Below are 19,548 nucleotides of genomic sequence, written 5' to 3' on the forward strand. Positions count from 1 at the left end.
TGCCATGACTTTTCCAGGTTTTCCATGACCATAGGAACACTGACACACACACACACACACACACACACACACACACACACACACACACACACACACACACACACACACACACACACACACACACACACACACACACACACACACACACACACACACACACACACACACACACACAGACATTGGAGGCCACACAATGGGAGCAGCCCTGTGTCCCAAGGAGTTGAAGCTTGGTGCAGGGCTTGGATCTCCCACACTGTCAATTAGCCCTCGCCCGGACCTGACCGAACGCGCAGTGGAGGCTCGCTAAGTGGAGAGCTCAGGCCGCAGCCCTTTTTTATTTAGTTCTTTAATTACAACTTCCACACACTGTGACTGTGCAGAAACGCTGAGCGCCGGCTCGCCCCGAGGCGCTCGTCGTCTCCGCGTGGCAGCTCTGGAGACGGGCGGCCATGGACAAATGAGAAAGAGTGGTAGAACAAAGATGACCCTTCATTTTCAGAGCAGGGCCGCCCCGCCTGCCACTCGTTCATTTTGCCGTTCTCCAGATTGTGCAGTGATTGCTGTGAGAATGAGGTGCCGTGGGTTTGTTGTCGAGAGACGAGGGAGATGGAAAGTGAGAGGATGTACGTGTGTGATAGTGAGAGAGCAAAGAGCCCATTGAAATAGTGAAAAAAAAGAGACTACACTCTCTCGGGAAAATAGGGTTCTATCAAGTACCAGAAAATTCCTTAAGTGGCTTGCACCAGGGCAGAATCTCTTTTGGTGTTCTCAAGGACGCTTTCAAAGAGGTTCTCTGTCCCGGCATGCTCAATTGGTTTCACATAGACTCTGTATGAGTGTGCAAAGATCCTTTTACGAATGGATGATATGGTCCAAATCCACAGGATTAAAATTAAACCCTGGCATATGAGAGTCACTGCAATAACCACAATGCAGCAAAGCCGTGAATGCATTATTGCGTTAATTCATAATTAATATATTTCCCTGTTGCTGAGTAAGGACGGCCACGGCTCACTTCATTCCAAATGCAAATTCACATACAGCACTTAGAAGCCATCTCCAATCCAATCCTCTCAACAAATCACAGTTGTTTCGAGGTGTTATTGTGAAACCACAGACCATAATTGAGGGACTCTTCTCACTCTGTGTAGATGTGGCCAAAAACACATATAGATAGGAGCGTGTAGACACACACACAGACACACACACACACACACACACACAGAACTATTCCCAGATAAAAAGCTGTGGTGTGGTCTGGTGTGTGGCCTCCTCCTCTGTCTATGCTGGAGACAATGGGACAGTGTGCAGCACACATGTCCCACAACAAAGCACAGAGCATGTCTTTGAAGAGACGCCATCACATGGTTGCGGCGGCCTCACTGCAATCCATCACTCCGTCCCTGAATCTCTTCATCACTGCCCCCCCCCTACGCCCCCCAACCCTCGCTTCTCTGCACTTTCACCCTTACCCCCACTTTTTCTACCACTTAGCTGAGGAACTGCAAATAATTAGAAGACGGTATTGAACGTACATAATTTAATGGCGCACTTTTATGAGGTTGAAGACTGCCCGTATCTTTTTAACTCCAATATCCCTTCCACGGGCATTTGCCTGGCAGCTGAACCTTCCATTAAAGTGTTTAAAAGCAAAACATCCTTGCATTATTCACAAACTTTGTAAATCTGTCCCCTTAGAAACTCTAATACAGTCCGCTAACAACTTTCCTCAGACTATTAAACTGTAGATCAGTTTTCCAATGTCAGGAGGCTAACTTATTTTCTGATTTCATAAGAATGAAGCTGTTATGAAGACAAGCTGTGACCTTTTGATTAAAAGATGTCACAAGATCATGTTAGAATAGTAGCTCTCGAAACTAAACCACCTGCATACAGGCCCTCGCTGCATGTTTAGAATTAAAAGTATATTTCCCAAAATGTGAAGCTATTCCTTTAAGGGCCCATGACTCAAACCATACCGCCTTTTCTCAGGAGTTACGACGAACACAGAAGGCTTTTGATTACTCAAATACCTTGCGAGCACACCTGCACTCACAATTAAAAAAAGTCCTGGATTTGATTCATCAGAATTCCATTGTAAATTCCATGGCAGCCAAATATCGCTGCGCTTCACACACACACACACAAACACACATGCACATGCACACACACACACACCTCCAGACGTCGCTGCCCTTGGAGAAGGTGGAGGACTTGATGACCTCCGGGGCCATCCAGGCGTAGGTGCCGGCGGTGCTCATCTTGGTGGTCTTATGCCACTCCCTCGCCAGGCCAAAGTCGGTGATCTTCAACGTCAGACCCTCCATGCACTCGTTCTCTATGGGCTGAGCCAGGAGAACTGATGGACACAGAAGAAAAAATATACAATCAGTGATTACAAACGACAGGAAATGCATCCCTGCAGACACGTTCTACACCGTTCTTGCTCGAAACTGAGAAAACTAGAGACACACATTCTCCATGTCTCTCTCACTTCCTCTTCCTCCTCTTTGTGGGCCGCTCAAATCCAAACTGACAGTGGCAAACACTTACAAGTATCCTGTTACACAGTTCCCTCACATTAGATTTATCAGGCAGCTCTTTCCCTTTAAATGGCTGAGGGTAACATTTACAGGTGAATGGCAGCAGGGTCATGAAACAAATGTGTTTTCCTACTGTGTATACTGCGTGGTTTAGATGGCACCACCCTCAGCCGAGCTGCGTCATCAGCGAACTAGCTCAACACGTTAGCCACACAGGCAAATAGAGAGGAAGCACCCTTTTGTATTTATAGAGTCCGGCAACTGCTCTAAATCATTGTATTATCGGTGTGTTTGGGGTTGTTTGTTCCACTAATTGTTATTTATTAGTTAACTCTTATTTTACAGGCAGCCTCTCCTTTCCAAGGCTACTTTTGGAGCTGTAATTGCAGTGAGACTTCACTTCTTCTGCTGTGAAAATACATATATTATTTTACTTCATGTTAATAAATTGCAAATATATTTAACAGTTTATAAAAAAAAATTATTGGACTATTTAGTTTTTTTGCAACCCTCCCCCCCAAAATACCATATTAGTTTTTCCTTGTTTAATGGGAAAACAAGTTTTTCCTTGTTTAATGTTGGGCACTTTGTTTTTCTGAACAGGAAGCGGAGATTTTTACAGTTAAGTTAATGAGTATGGCGAAAGGAAACAGCAATGAACCGCGAGCACATGTTGAAGCACATTGAAAATATCTGCCAATACTCTGTTTACAAGTTCAAAGCACAAAACATGTTGACACAGTTTATGGAACAAATTATGCATTGGTTCATGATATGATTCAGACTTTTTCTCATGAAAATCTCTCAATTCCTACTCTGGTGATGGGTGGGTTGTTGTTTGTGTGCCTGGAAAATGCAGAGAATTATGAAAGTATGATATCACGTTGACGTAAGACTAAACAAATACTTGAGACGGATGTTGTTGTTTTTTTTATTTCCTTTCGTGACGGAAAAGTCACACAGCTTCTTTTGACAGCAGGCCCACTGCCCGTCACAGGGAGCAGCTCTTAGACTCCAGAACTGATCATCCATTCATATTTTCTGAGCAGAGAACACAGAGTTGCCTCACAGAGCTATATAGTGCAGTCTAACACGCCTTCAAACTAAAACTGTGTCAAACTAAAGACCCAACGCAACAAACAAATCCAACCTAGTTCATTAAGTGTGTCAGCATGAGAAAAAATATATATTTAGGCCACGTGAAGTTCATATGTTTGTCAGAGGCTGTTTTCCTCCATAGCGGTTTTCCTCCAACCTGAAGGTCGGCAGTTCAATCTCCAGTCTTCCCCACCTGCATGCTGAAGTGTCCTTGAGCAAGATGCTGAACCCTGATTTGGTCCTCATAGAACAACAAAAGTGCTGCTAATAGATGCACTGTATGAATGTGTGTGTGAATGGGTGAGTGTAAAACTGTACTGTAAAGCGCTTTGAGTGGTCATCAAGACTAGAAAAGGCGCTATATAAATACAAAACCATTTACCATTCACCATTTAGTATTAAAGATTCATTCTGCTGATTAAACCATTTCTGCCGACATCAGCTGATTTGCTTTAGGTTTTGCTCCTGAGACGAGAGGCCTCACAGGGTGCATCTTTCTTAACTTACTTTAACTTTAATATAACTCCAAAAAATGCTGGTTCCACTCAAATCACAACCTGAACTAGAATGGCACTCGGAGCACATTCCTCCACCGAAGCCAGACAGTCCACTTATGAAACCAAATTTAATTTCACTAGATCCGGATTTTTGGTTGGATCCGCACAAAATTACACATGAATGTTAGTACCCTTAACATGCCTCATGATTTTCATCAAGATGCATGACTTGTTACATGTTGCTTGTACATTCAATAAAAACCTTAAATCCTTTTAAAAATATCACTGTTTGTGTTTTGTGAGGAGAAACCTTCAACTTCTGTCATAAGAGAAACAAGTCCTTAAATCTAGGCTTTTTCTAGTTAAATGTGTATTTAAAGAGGTATTTTAATGTTACCTGGATCCTAGATGTGAATTCAACATGAACAACATGATGATCCCGGGATTCAGTAAAGCAGATCTGAATCAGTAAGTGGATTTACTGAGGGCAGCTCAGATATGGAATGCTGCTGCCAGGTATTGGTCATATACAGTCAGTAAACAAGGACGAGAATAGAGAAATCCAAAATGAGATAAGTACACATTGTAAAAGTTAGAGGATAGATAGATAGATGGCTAGATACTTTATTGATCCTGGGGGGAAATGTAATAACCTACGAGTAAACTTATTGTGGTAAACAGCCACACAGCATTGAAAGTTCTCCAGGCGAGTCTCTGTGAGAACAGAATATAAAGCCAAGGAGGTCAGTGGCTGTGGTGTGACTTTGTATCACATGTCTCAGTATGATCGGCAGCTGGGCCTCTCTTCCCCTTTGCTGGCAGGATGGTTACCGTTCAGGGCAAGGCTGGCCGTCAGACGCAGGGCGGAGAAGCAGCAAAGAATTTGACTTATTATAGGGAAGTAAGACTCCTGCTATTTGCAGTCACTTTCTGACTTTCTGAGCACGCCGCTCTTTTTCCCTTTGTTTCCTCCTTTTCACCGAGTTTTTCACAAAAAAGAAAATGACCCCCAGTTTCCCGTTTCTTTCACTACACAAATATGAATTTTATATATGCCTCCATGTATAAACGACCCACTCGGGTTCTCTCTTTGTTGTCTCTGCCTTTGTCTCCCTGTCTGTCTGTCTCTCTCTCTCTCTCTCAGACATCCTGTGCCTCGTAGCCCAGAGGCAGCGAGTTTGACGTCACAAAGGAATGCATCACAAGAGGTTGTGTTGTCTGCTATGTGAGTGTCCGTGTACGTTGATGGGGTGGAAGACTTGGTTCCTTTTGCTTGTGTATTTGAAAAGGATTTATTTCACCCAGTCCTTCAAAAACTACCCACAGACCCCTTCCATGAAAACATACTGTCCATGCTGTCTCTGCAAAAATGACAGGTGCAGACTTAGACAGTCAATGGAGGTTTCTCCCTTTGTTCCAACAGTCAGACAGACATCTTTCTAAATGGGGTGTGGGGGGGGGGGGGGGGGGGGGGGCTGCATTAGGGTAAGTCAATCTCATACTGTCAAATCGACTTCTGCCTCGAGAAGAAGGCACAACCAATAAAAAGTAGCCAATGGCCAAAACAAAAACAAGCTCTACAGTGTGCAAAAAAGTGCCTGCTCATTTAACCTTTCTGCAGAAAATCAATTTCTGTCCATTCTACAGCTGAGTCATTGTTGCTGTCAATGCCACAGGCCCTCAGGGAGAGGGTGGCAGTGGTGTTTGTGTGTTTGTGTGTGTGTGTGTGTGTGTGTGTGTGTGTGTGCGTGTGTGTGTGTGTGTGTGTATTAACTGCAACAGGCTCCGATCCCTTGCTCCACTGCTGATCAACGCTTGGTAAAAACAAGTCCACGGTCAGTCACCCCCATTTCCACCCTGGTGCTCACTCATTGTGTCGTGACCTCACTTCCAGGAAGTGACGCCGGTATCACCCAATTACCTGCAAGCTCTTACTTTATAAAAGAAAAGAAGAAAAAAACCCAGGAGCCCATTTGTTCCTGCTCACCGTTCATTGTGCACATTAACGACAGCACCTATTTTAGGAAACTAGGGTTAAGAGGGGTCATGTGGCTCCAGATACTGACAGCGACGGACGGGGGGGGAAGTGGTGCTGTGGTTAAACGAGCTGAGGTGACAGAGAGCGAGAGAAAGAGGTGCCGAATGTTGATCAGTATCATATGATTGAGTAAGACAGGGCACAGCTAAAAGTGGCTGTCTGGGCTTAGAAAGCAGGATTATAGATAATGTTGCGTGCACGCACACACACACACGCACACACACACACACACACACACAGCAGTCATTCAACATGGGCAAACAGACACTTTACACATAACAAGCTCACATTCTGTTTCAATTATTTTGCAATACATCCAGCAGCACACAAGTAACAAAGTGTGAGAAATCTCTGCTCTACGACACAAACACAAACAGACACAAACACACACATAACAGAGCTTACAGCTGAAGGACACACATGAATACACAACAGTTATATACTTTACACACACACTAAAAGTGTAGGTCATATCCGTTGGTTATGGGTGTGCTATTAACTGGCCCATTTAACTAGTAATCAGCCACGTGATACTAGATTATTTATTTTACAAAATGTAATTTATCAAATGTGATCACAATGAGTCTGCATAATCCCAATCAACCATTTTGTATCACTAAGGCCATTTTGAACAGACATTTTATATGCGTTGTCTTTGTTAAGAAATCCAGTGAGCTATACTATCCAAGAAATAACAAGAGGAATGGCCCCTCTGTGTAAATTGTGGCCCTTTAAATTCCCTATTGTTGACAAGTAAGTCTGACTTGAACAAAATCAAGTTTGACCTTTGACATGCTACTGTCTATGTACAGTTGATAGATATTTGCTGCATTACATCATTCGAACTGGTTTAACTCAAATAGCAGCTCAACATTTTAAAGAAATATGCTCATCTACTTTATTTTGAATGGTGAGAAGAGCATATCGGTATCATATTTGGGCACCAGGTGGTCAGTGTATCGTTAGCCTAGTTAAGCATAAAGATTGGAGCAAGGGGGAGACGGCTATCTAAGATGTGTCCGAAGTTGAGCATTACACCTACGAACACCTTTAAAGATAAACCAGTTCACAGTTGTTGTATTAGGCTTGACCTCCAGAGGAAAATGTTAAACTGATACTTGCATGATGTAACTTTTTTGGGGCAAAAAACATCTTGGCAACTCTAACAACAAACAAACAGAGGAAGACGGACAGACAGACTTATAGACAACCTTGTATCCATCCTGTGATATTAATATGTTCATGTAGAGAGGCATGCTGGGTAAATTACATCACAGTTGTTGGCCTCAGGCCTATCTTGCACCAGTATGGCACCCACACTCACAGAGACAGATTTATTGTAAAGGCCAACAGGCACATGCACAACATGGTTCCTACAAATACATAATCAATATGCATGACTCATAAATATAAATGAATCTGCACTTATCGTACAGATATAGCCTACCTGTGCACAAACGCACACTCATGCATGTATGCATAGATCTATAGAACACACCTACACACACGCAAACACACAACCAGTCATAGAAACAAACATGCGAGTCCACACCAGAAGCATCGCAGCAGTTTCAGCACACATACACACACACACAAACACAGCACAAGCACATTCTCTACAGCTCGAGCCGAGGCGGAGGGCATCCACAGTCCAGCGGCCTCCCTCCTCTCACCACCGCCATCGCTCTGACGACGTCTGCCACAATAGTGAGCTGCTTACTGGACGGCATGTGGTAACACACTGTGTCTAAATCAGCCACTCCCCCACCTAACACGAAGTCTGCTGCTGACATCTTCAAAACTGTACTGAGAACAGTTGGGAGGTTTTAAGTCGTGCGCTGAAGTCCGGAGGGGGGTGCGTTGGAGGAAGCTGTGGTCTAATAAAAAAACAGAAAGAACACACCCACCACGCCATGCTTTGTAGAGGAGCTATAGAAACAGCGCAAACACAAATAGCTAGAGCATTATCGCCATATGTAGGACAATTTATAGATAGATTACACGTAAACAACACATGGTTTTTCCTTTCTTGCCTACATCCTCTGTTATCTCCCACCTGATATCACATTTTGAGTGGGTGTGTTAACGAAAGTGGCAAAGCAGGGCAGGAAATCCACCGTTCCTTCAAAGGATACCGTCGAGTAGAATGACTAGATCAGTCTTGCCCAGACAGAACATCCCCCTGATGGAGAGGCGAAACCAACAGTGTCGCCACAAAAACACCGTGACAGATCTCCATGGCAACGAGACTCTGTTTGGCATTGTTTGTTGCTCAGAAACAAGAGTGTGTCAGTAGCAGACATGACTCCTGCCAGCGAGGCAGCCTAGATAAGAGTTTGGTGCTGGGACTGAGTCCACCCTGGAACAGTCACCTGAGCGAGGATCCCAGTACCAGGGATTGTTGCACGAGACATTCCAGGGTTGATTTAAAATAAGCTACCTGACAGATAAAAAATTACCATCCCGGCCAAATAATGACTATTTACAATTCCCACGTTCCTCATATGTCATTACAAGCGCTTTAGGCGTATTTAGATTTCATAATAGCTGAATAAATCCACAGCTTAATGTGCAAATCAGCTCAAGCTCTTGAAAAAAAACAAAAATAGTTTCAGGGAATTTGTTGTGACATCACTGCCAATGTAGTGATCTCGTGTTTCAAGGAAGTTACAGCGGCCTGAGGACAAATTTCTCCACTGTGTGGAAGCCAGTCATGGTGAGTTTAGGCTAACACCTCTGTCCTGCTCTTCCGACTGTCCTAGTTAGATAAACACACATCTTTAAAAGCCCTTTCTCTTGTAATGTTGAAGGTCAATACTGCTCGACCGAAGTAAAAGGCTAATATTACATTTTTCCTGGGGCTAGGCGTTACATTCAAAAACTAGAATGGCACCCAGTAAGCCGCATACCACCACGAAGGCCAAACAGTCCCCTTAAATCCAATCATGCAGCACCAAATTTCACACACTCATAGAAATCAGTTCCTCAAAGGTGATTTTCTTCATTAAGATCCATGAATTACTCCCTAGAGAAAATGTGAACAATTTTAAATACGCCACATTGTTAAAGAAAGTATAAAAAATATGTCCCTGGATTCGCCCCCTGAATTGGATCTGCATCAGTTACTTTGGCGGAGTTAAAAATGTGTTGATATCTAGCAAAATACTTTTCATAATCTGACGTGGATCAATTATGTTCCTGTGCTTGCACAATTCATATGCAGCATATTATGAGATATATGTTGGACTTGTTATATAGGTATTGATTTTAATGTGATACGTGCTGCTACCGTTCATCGCCCACCGCTCACTTTTCACTGCAATACAGACCTGGTGAGTAGTTTGACTTATTGCCTATGGTCTGTTAGCATTCAGTTCACTCTTTGAGCAATTGCATGTAATCTATGTAGCCATCAAGTGATAATTTTTTTAATAATTGTGGTTTAAGATACGAAAACATCAAAAACTCAGATGCTGGATACAGTATTTTCAAGCAATTCAGAGAGAAAATGCTATTTAAACTAAATGTGATCAAATCTGTCAGCAATTGCGTGTTGTACGAGAACAGAAGTGGCAGTAGCTAACATCTGCAGCGCCTGACATTCAAAAAGAGCAGAAGCTTGTAAAGGCTCAACGTCCTGCTCAAGGACATGCGTCTAATTCTGAACAAACAGTCATAGAGGCGGTAACCTTTCTGCTGCAGGTCTTTCCCTAACCCTCCAGCCCCTTCACGATATCCTGCCACATGCAGACTCCAGCTCCACAGAGGCGCTCTCTGCCTCCTCACTCTGCACCTCACTTAATTACTTTCTCTCTATAAGTCAGCACATCTACATCTCTACCTCTCATCGCATCAGTCCTCACGGCCCAGCCTCTGGATGGGTCACACTGCTTGAGAATTTTGAAAGCAAACCAGGCCGATATTGATATTACAGGCCTCTGTGGCTCAGGAGATATGAACAGGTTGTCCAATGACCATAAGGTCGGTGGTTCAAACTCCGGCTCCTCTAGTCTGCATGCCAAAGTGTACTTGGGCAAGGGACTAACTCCCAAAGGGCCCATGGCAGTTGTTCTGGCAATGTGTGTATGAACGGGGGATGTGACTTGTACTGTTAAGTGCTTTGAGTGGTAGATAAGATCAGAACAGCGCTGTATAAATCTGTTATAATAGTTTGCAGTTATTTTTTTATTCAGAAAATAAGTCAAACATAGAAAGAAATCCTGAAAAACAATAAGAGTTTACCCAAAAGTCCAAAGTCTTCAAGAATTTTGGCACTTCAAGGTGCTCAATATTGGTCCAAGTCAAAATAAATATCTGTATTAACTTATTTAAATAGCCCCATCAGTGCAACCTTAGCCTCCTCTATGCTCTTTCTACCTTCCTCCCTCTCCCTCCCTCCCTCCCTCCCTCCCTGCCCTGCACCCGTAGGCGCTGGGAGAATTCCAGCAGGGTGGGGGCTTTCCCCAGGAAGAACGGGAGCTTTGTCCCCTGAGGGACGAGGCCATAGGCTGACAGACAGTCTGGCAACCTCTGACCAGGCAGCTAGTGAGAGAGAAAGAGAGATAGGGCATAATCATAGTGCAGCAGATGTCAACTCATGGTGAAACCAGCACTCATTCCGCTGGAGTTTCGTCTGAGCTCTGAGGCACACAACTATAATAATAATAATAATAATACTCACTACAAAACAGGGCGCAACTGACTGCTAACTATGAATAGAAGATTCTGCAGTTAGTCTGAGGCAGCGTATCTCCTCCTCACTTGATGAAGTTGCGATTCAGGTTCAAGTACATTTTTATTCAGCCGCTACACAACAAGTCTGTCCTTAGTTAAACCTGACATCAGTAATGGCAGTTTGTTGTGTCACTTCTGCGTGGCGTGCTGCAACACTTCACATCTTCATTAACACTTCCAAATAAGCTTGAGGAACCTGTTGGGTTGCTTTCAAAATCTGTGAATCTCTGACTGTGGGTTTCTTTGTGTGGTGAAACTTCTCGTCAGCCAAGCCCCTTTTCCGCTGGTCCAAGAAACACACCAACATCTGCCTTTTGTCTGCAAAGGGAGTTCACTTCCGGGTCAAATGAGTCTGCAGTCCACTCGGGCTTTGTAATATTGGCATGTGTATATCTGCTTATTTGGGCTTAAAAGAGGCATAAGCAACTGAGTTGAAGAGTGATAGAGGAAGTGCCTCACATAGATGTATGAACATGTGTGTGAATAGTTGAAGGACATAAATTGTATTGTAAAAATGTATGAAGGTATGAAGTAAGATTGAAACAAAAAGGTGCAATAAAGTTGTGGATTTCTTTATGATAATGTTCATTATCAATTCATCTGTTGATTATTTTTGAGGAATTGATCAATTGTTTTGGTAAAACGCTTATTAAAACTTTTCAGGGTACAAGATAAAAAAAAAAACATATAACATTTTACAACGACAAAACAAATGGAAATTTGACCAAGACAAGCCAGTTTTTTATCAAACACAATTCAGAAAAGAAGCTACCAGCTTATCATCATCACAGTGATGAGGAACATACCCAGGGGAATATTCTGTTTGTGAGCATTAACGCTGTCAGAGGGAGTTGCAAATGATTCCCTATGCAAAGTATCTAGCGCCAGGTATGAAGGCTGAGAGGTCCTGAAAACAGTCACTTATTAACAAGCCTCCAGTCTTCACATGTTGAAAATTAACCTTCCTTAGTGACATTTCCTTAGAAACTCAAACAGGGGGGTCCTTACTGCGTTGACCCCACGGGGTAGCAGGAGTCGGCAGGGCAGATGTTGTCAGAAGGTAAATATGATGGATCAAGCACAAGCTGGTACAAAAGAACAACGCACTGCACTGATTCTGCAGCACATCGCCAACAGATAAATCACTATACAACCTCTTTTTGACCACCTACAATGTTGTCCAGGAACCTGAACCTGTTCAACTTTCCTGTTTGAGTTTACACCACGCTGGAGGAACCCTGGCAATTACAGGCAAACAAGTCTGATTGTAGGTGACAAGAAAATGTTTTTCTAGTGCAACACAACCTGATTGCTTGAACTTATGTTGCAGAAAAGACGTAATGAGATAAAAGTGAGCATGTAAACGGCAGAACACCATGATATTTGTCTTAACTGAATAAATAGTTTTATAATATAGGTTAATATTAGATAGTGTATGTCGGTCTCTGTCTTGACAAAGGTCTGGGGTATTTTAAAACCAGGGACAATGATGAAGGTCAGGGCATTACTGATTCTTTTCATATTCCTGAAACAGGATGTCATGTTTTCATAGCGGTTTGTTTGTTTGTTTGTCTGTTTGTTAGCAGGATTACACAAAAAACACCAGAGGGATTTCCACGTTACTTGGTGGACGTATGTGGTACTGATCAGGGAAGAACAAATTAAACTTTGGTGTGGATCAGATATCAACTTTTTGGACTCTTTCGCCAATTTCCTAGGGACTGTTTCCTGGATAGATGAAACTGAATCTGTTATACTGAGGGGACTTGCTTCTATGAGTCTGTTAAATTCAGTGCAGCTTGATTGACTTGAAAAGGACTGGTGGGCCTTGGTGGAGATATGCATTCTATGAGTTCTCTTCCAGTTTAGCATTATATTATCTGGAGCCATAAAACCATGCTTCATGTAAAAAACGAAAGCAGCTACATATAGCAGCCAAATATGAAGCAGCACGTCTTCCATTTAAAAAGGCATTACACTCCTGTGACCCAGTCATTATTCAACAAAATAAGTGTGAAATTCACGCCTTTCCACGTTAACTCACAGGAGAACAATACTATATTGTATAGTATTGCATTACCATACAGTGTAGGGATATATTATGTACCGGTGGTGAGTAGTCTTGACTTTAAAGCAACCTTAATACAGGGTATTTCCTTATCTTCCCTGCTGTTGTGCTGATATAGCTTTTTCCTGCATAACAAATTTAAGACCTGTAACAGTTGTATTATATTACAATCCATCGAAAATGGGTTACAGGCTTACTATAGGGCTTTCTCCCGAGGGTATGTCAAAGGAGCCATGTTGAGAGAAGGATGATACAGAAGTCAATATAATGTGAACAATGTCCACTCTGTGTAAGGAACTGATAAGTAACACTGCCTCCCGCTGCCTTCCATGCAGAACTCACCGCAAACTAAAATCCTTGGAAAGGTTTTCTCTTCCACAAACATACATACAGTAGGTTTTTACTCATTTGCAAGGGTACGGTCTTGTGATCTGGGGTAAAAAAAATATAGAGGCCGGGCTGAGAATGAGGTTGAAGACTCAAAAAACAAGGGCAGATTTCCACTCTGGCCGAGTTCTGTAAACCTCTCTACTTCCTGTGCGCTCTGACCTTCCTGTGTCTGCTTTTCTTTTTTGTTTTTTCCCTCTATCCCTCTCCTCCTCCCCCCTTGCAGTTTTGTTGTTCCTCCCCTCACTCATCCTGCCTGGTCTTCACACACACACACACACACACACACACACACACACACACACACACACACACACACACACACACACACACACACACACACACACACACACACACACACACACACACACACACACACACACACACACACACATATACATTGTGCAGCTTTCATGATTAGGCGTGGGCTTGCAGTCATTGTGTGGGCACATGTTCTATATGCTATGAAGACTCTGGCCGAATGGTGCAGAAATTGCAGTAATAGACTGAAATCATTTTCTAATTAAAACCCAAACGTCAGCATACAGATTGGACCTGATTAAATATCGATCATTACGGGGCAGGGCACATACCACATGAATGTAAATGCCTTGAGCAGCAAGTCCCAGATTTGACTCTCAGACAGCCAGACCATCTGCTACATGTCATCCCCTTCCTCTCTTTCCCACGTTTCCTTTCTGCCTTCACTATTACAATCGAAGACACTTAAGTAATGACAGTGGCTTGACTTGAATTTCTACTTCTATGTAATATCACCCTGAGATTGTGGCTTTGGCTTTTTTTGTTCTGGAACAAGGAGTGCAATAATGAGATAATAACATGTGTTTGCTCGCTGCTGATCATTTGCACTTGAAATGTTGAAGTTGTAGCCGAAATACAATCAGTTAAAGAGGCTGTAATGTTTGAACTTGTGGATTGAAGTACTACAGCTCTGATTTGTTTAAAAGACATAACAAATTGTTTCTTTAAGCAGCTCAGTGTGGCATGGAACTAGTCTCAACCTCACCTTGAGGATATGAAAATGTCCAAAATTCTAACAAAACTAGAATTACCTGGTAATATGCCTTTGCCAACCAAAGCGGTTTTAGTATATATAATTTAATTTGAATAACTCTCATGAGGTCACCGTGACCATTTGTTACTGAAATCAAATCAATTTATCTTTGGGTTCAAAGGACAACTGGTCAAATTTTGAAGCGATTCCCTAAAGGCAGGCTCGAGATATCATGTTCAAGAGGCCAAAAGCATGATTTGTGAGGTCACAATTGACCTTTGACCACCACAATCTTGTCAGTTTATTAACGTTAACGTTTGTACCAAATTCTAAGAAATTCCTTTAAGGCGTTCTAGAGATATCGTGTTCACAAGACTGGGATAGACTGCTCTGCATCATGTTTCTCTGTCCTCCACATGTAGGCAAATTAATGGTATAGCTAGGCAGCTGACTGAGCTATATGTTAAGTTCAGCTTGCGAGCTCCCCTCTACCTTATCACCCGCTGACACACACTGTGAGCCGGCAGCAACGCAGCTGAGCTTCGTCCCAGGTGACCTCCTTCAGACCCCCTCTCGGGACACCCCAGGCACCCCTTAGATCCGCCAGTCAGCAAAAGGAAAGCTGGAGCCGCAGCTTCGTTTATGGATGGATTACTTCATGATGATGCAGTTTCTTGCCATGTTTGACTTTTGAGGTTACACCTCCCGCTGAATGAAAACACTCAGCCGATGCATAAATTTGCTCTTCACGGTGGAGAGGATCAAAAAGTGGTGAGCTAGTTGAGTCATTCAAAAAGTTTGGAGGAGGACACTGAGTGGGTTGTAAATGTCAGAGTCTAGAACAGCACTGTATGTTAATGTATTCACCGTTCTGATATGAAACTGAAGGGATATTATTTTACACAGCATCACATAGATAATTCAAATGTTCCTCGTTCATAGTTTATAGTTAATTTCTACACTGAGATCAACGGGGTCGATGAAGCATTTGCTGAATCAGCTATTCATTCCAATGCTCCAGTTCCTTTTTTCTTGTTAGAAAACATGTTACTGAATTTACAGAATTTAAAGACTTGACAGACATGAGAGACAATTCAACAACTGAAGCCAGGTGTACATGTGGGGCCCAACTATTCACTTTCATATCATGCATGAAAAATATATTCATTCAACGTTTAGGAAACTGGAAAGAGCAGGTAAACAATCAAATCAAAATAGCTCCAGACTCATTTTCTGTCCAATTAACAAATCTATGTATCAACCGGTTGTTATACCCTTTAATGATGATTCATAATCTAAATATCACCAGTTTCGCCAAAATAATCCGACCTTAATGTCAATTTACTGCGGTTTTCCTGTGAGCTTTGAACTATATGCCATGAAATGCAGTCAATATTAGGTTGGATTATTTTTTCAAGAGTTTCAAATACGATTATGAGATGTATTTGAAATTTCTGGAAGAAAAAAAGAAATGTCAGACAACCAAATTCGAATTACGGGAGCACAGGGACATCATGTGTACCGTTTCTGTGTGTGCTTTTATTCTGAAAAGCTATACAGTGCAGATGACTCCTCAGGTGACTCCTCATTGTTCGAATGAGCATTACTGGCTCAATATTTAAGCCAGTGTGTAGATGTGTGTCTAAGGTTTCTCTAATGGACATACCCAGCGATGCCGGTGTCAATCGACTTTCTACTAAAAGGCCTCGGTTTCCTTTGTATGACTTGGTTTGACTTGGCAGTGATTCCTACATTTGGTCCATTAAGACGCCAGCAGGGCTTATCAAGAGACAGACTGACAGCTCTCTCACAGTCAGTCCCGGTGGTTGCCTCAGGCTTGTCACACCCTCAGTCCCACTGAGACTCTGCCACTCATTTTCTGGCTCCAGCGACAGTGGAGCGAGAAGTTTACCAACAGGGGATGTCAAACACACTATGGACATGGGTTTCTAACATTGCTGGTTTAAAGCAGATTTTGATGGTAAATGGACTGTATTCATAAAGCACTTTTAAAGTCCTATCGACTACTCAAAGTGATTTACAGTGCAAGTTGCATTCACACACACGTTTTTACAATCTTTCTACATTCAGCACTCATTCTATACAGCTGTCAAGGGCGATGTGGGGTTCAGTATCTTGCCCAAGGATACTTCAAAAAAGCAGACTGGAGGAGCCAAGGATCGAACCACCGAGCAGCCAATTATTAATATTCATTTATACCAGCAGTAGATAAAAACTCACCAACTGGAAATGTATTTAACACTAGAAGACTCTGGTGTAAGACTCAGTAGAGCGCATACCTCCACCAAGGACAAACAGTCCTTGTAAATTCAATCAATCCATCCAGCTATAATCCATATCACTTATCCTTTGAGGGTCTAAGGCAGACACAGGGAGAACATGCAAATTCCATACAGAAAGTCCCCGGAACGGTGCTAGCCCCCCCCCCCCAAAAAAATGTAATCAACCTAAACCAAATATCACACATTCATAGACATCAAACCTTTAAATGTAATATTTTTACATCAAGATCCATGAATTATTTTCAGGGAAAATGTCAATAAAAGATCTGGATTCCTCTCTGTAGGTAGGATTGTGTTTTTTACTGTGTGTTCTTTATCTTCTAGTTATCACCTAAATTCAATTCTACAGCTGTCTTAACAAAATACAGGTGCAGGTCCAGACTTTATTGTCTTTAAATGCCCATATTCCCTTGACTAAATAACTAACAAAATACCTAAAATGTCAGAAGTGCCCCCATAATTCCTCCTGCTGAACATGGGAGGGGTATGGGTATGGTAACAGGAGAGCAGTTCACCACACACAAGCAAACATCACACACCCAGCCGCCTGTACACTCAGAGACACAGACACACACACACACACATACACACAGACACAGGGGATGTTTTGAGTGCACTGCAGTGTGGGGCACTGGGGGCACTGGGGGCCCTGAATGAAAACATGCCGGTAGAGGGATGTATCAGATGTTTGTCTGCATGTGGAAAGAAAAAAAAAAAGACATGTTGATCCAAGATCTAACTGTGGCTTCTTCCTGGGGAAAAAAGGGCCTACGAGTTTTAGCCCAGCGTGTGCTTAGCTTGGCACTTTCCCCACCAGATCTAACTAAAGCCTCTGCAGAGCTTTATGGCGTGCGGTGATGCCTATATCCCGTTTTGGATCTATGAAGGTTTTGTGCCATTCTGGTGTCACCACTGCTATCAGACCTAGCAATGGCTACGAGTAAATCATTTGACAGATCAATGTCTTTCCCATCAGTACAAGTGAAATGTATGTGAAAAGTAAATGATGTCCATTAAGACCACCAAGAAATATACAGTACTAGTTTAAGGTGAGTAAGAGTCTTGCCGCCAGACATACAGGCCCAAGAGTGACGGACACTGGCTCCCATATATTTCTCTCTTCTATTTACCTCTGGTGGAATTCCAGTTAAGGCCCCTGGCTTAAACCCAAGCTCTTCTTCATTGATCCAGTTTCATCAGAATGTTCCCAACAACTCAAAGCGCTCCACTGGTCATTAGCTACAACTGCAACTCTTGGCAAGCTCTTCAGGGATAATGACTATTCACCTCAATCCATCACTGTAACAGCTCTGGCCTTATGGCCAAAAGCAATCTCTTTTTTTAAATGTAGTAGTAGGCTGGTGGTCTCTATCTTCCCCTAGTGTTTAGGATAGGTTGATATGATACTTTACTTGAGTATAATATGATGTAAAGAGTGATTTGTAACCATCATATCATATATAAAAAGGAGTTGTTATATTTTTAAACCCATTTCCTCTCCTTCAATTATTTCCTGCAAGTTCTGTAATGAACACATCCTTACAGCTACTGGAAATATGTTTTCTGCCTCAGAAAAAAAATGTCTTCCTGTATGATTGCACCGGCGCACAACAGCAGATCTAAAAAGAAGAACTTGCACCATTATTCTGAGGAACTGACACCATAATCTGAAGTTTACCATTGATACTTTAGTACATTTTGTACGGCCAACCCAACTGGCCTGTCGCACCTGTGGAATTAACCTGTCGGCGCCTCACTTACATCACGGTACATTATTGTCAACCCTGACAGGGTTTCTTTCTAAATGAGCCCCCCTCCCTGTCTCCCCGCTGCTCCCACTCGCCTCCTCCACACCCCCTCCACCGCCACAACAGGATATTGCTCAGTGGCACAGCAGGGCTATGGTTGTACAGAGACGTGTAGGGGCAGGCCAGGGACAAAGAATTAAAAAAAAAATAACAAGAGGCTGGAGGAGGCTGGAGAGCGATAGGATCTCCCCGCGCACAGAGAGAGGGATTGTGTTCGCCCCGACCTGCCTCATATACAAAGATTATATTAACAATAACTCTGCTTTGCACTACAGGAGAGGTTTTTCCAGCAGAGAGGTCTCGCTGGGAAACGACCTGACACAGGGGTGAAGATAAGCGAGAGGTGAAAGAGAGGGTGAGCAGATGCTGAAGAGGAATAGGGAGAGCGATGCTTGATGGTCTGAGGAAGACGGAGAGTTTAACAGTTGGTACTTGGTCAAAAGTGAAAAGGATGGCCAGGTTGAAGGGTGTGGGAGAAAGATTTTCTTATTATTTGTTGAATGGGGATCCAAATCTTTAAACAAACCTTAAATCAAGGACGTTACCCTTCGTGTACTAATAACTAAGGTCATATTCTCAAAACCTAGGCTAATTTACGGTTACGTTTTTATTAAGGAGCAAACATTATCGTTTTCTGTGTTGAGCAAAGAAGATCTGCAGCAGCCGACAGGAAGAGCTGAGGGAGGTCAGCAACTTTTGGACCAAAACAGATAGAGACGAAAAGCTGACGGGGATTTGATGCTGCATCCCAAGAATGATAATAACAGAGGGGAGGCTGCTGTGAAACTCAGGTGGCTCAGTGTTTAGGTTAGCTATGAGCCCCATTAGAGCTGAGACAGGCATTTGTTCTGCTTCAAACGGGGGGGGCCCAGAAAGCTTTATCACCATCTTCCTCCCGTGTAGCTTTAATGACAAGGTCCAATGCGTACGTGTCTGCTACAAGAGCCCGAAACACTGACGCAAGACCTTTCCCTCAACCCCCGGACAGCATCAAAGTCCAAAGTGTGAGTTGTGGTGGTGCGGGGAAGGAAGGCTTCCTTGAATTCCTGACCTTTGC

At 42.9% G+C, this 19,548-nt stretch overlaps 1 protein-coding gene across 2 annotated transcripts in view; it reads right to left on the reverse strand.

Annotated features, from left to right (window-relative positions):
• The window catches only part of LOC128429777 (mitogen-activated protein kinase kinase kinase 11), a 44,723-nt gene that overhangs the window by 22,702 nt on the left and 2,473 nt on the right, over nt 1-19,548 (reverse strand). For both annotated transcript variants that reach the window (XR_008333903.1, XM_053415563.1), the window contains exon 2: nt 2,179-2,359. Coding sequence is in view for 1 of the 2 variants with exons in the window: in XM_053415563.1 (XP_053271538.1) it covers nt 2,179-2,359 (181 nt within the window). In the remaining variant the exon portion in view is untranslated. The remainder of the gene's footprint in view (nt 1-2,178; nt 2,360-19,548) is intronic.

This window comes from Pleuronectes platessa, chromosome 23, assembly GCF_947347685.1.
Source record: "Pleuronectes platessa chromosome 23, fPlePla1.1, whole genome shotgun sequence".
Taxonomy (NCBI): Eukaryota; Metazoa; Chordata; class Actinopteri; order Pleuronectiformes; family Pleuronectidae; genus Pleuronectes; species Pleuronectes platessa.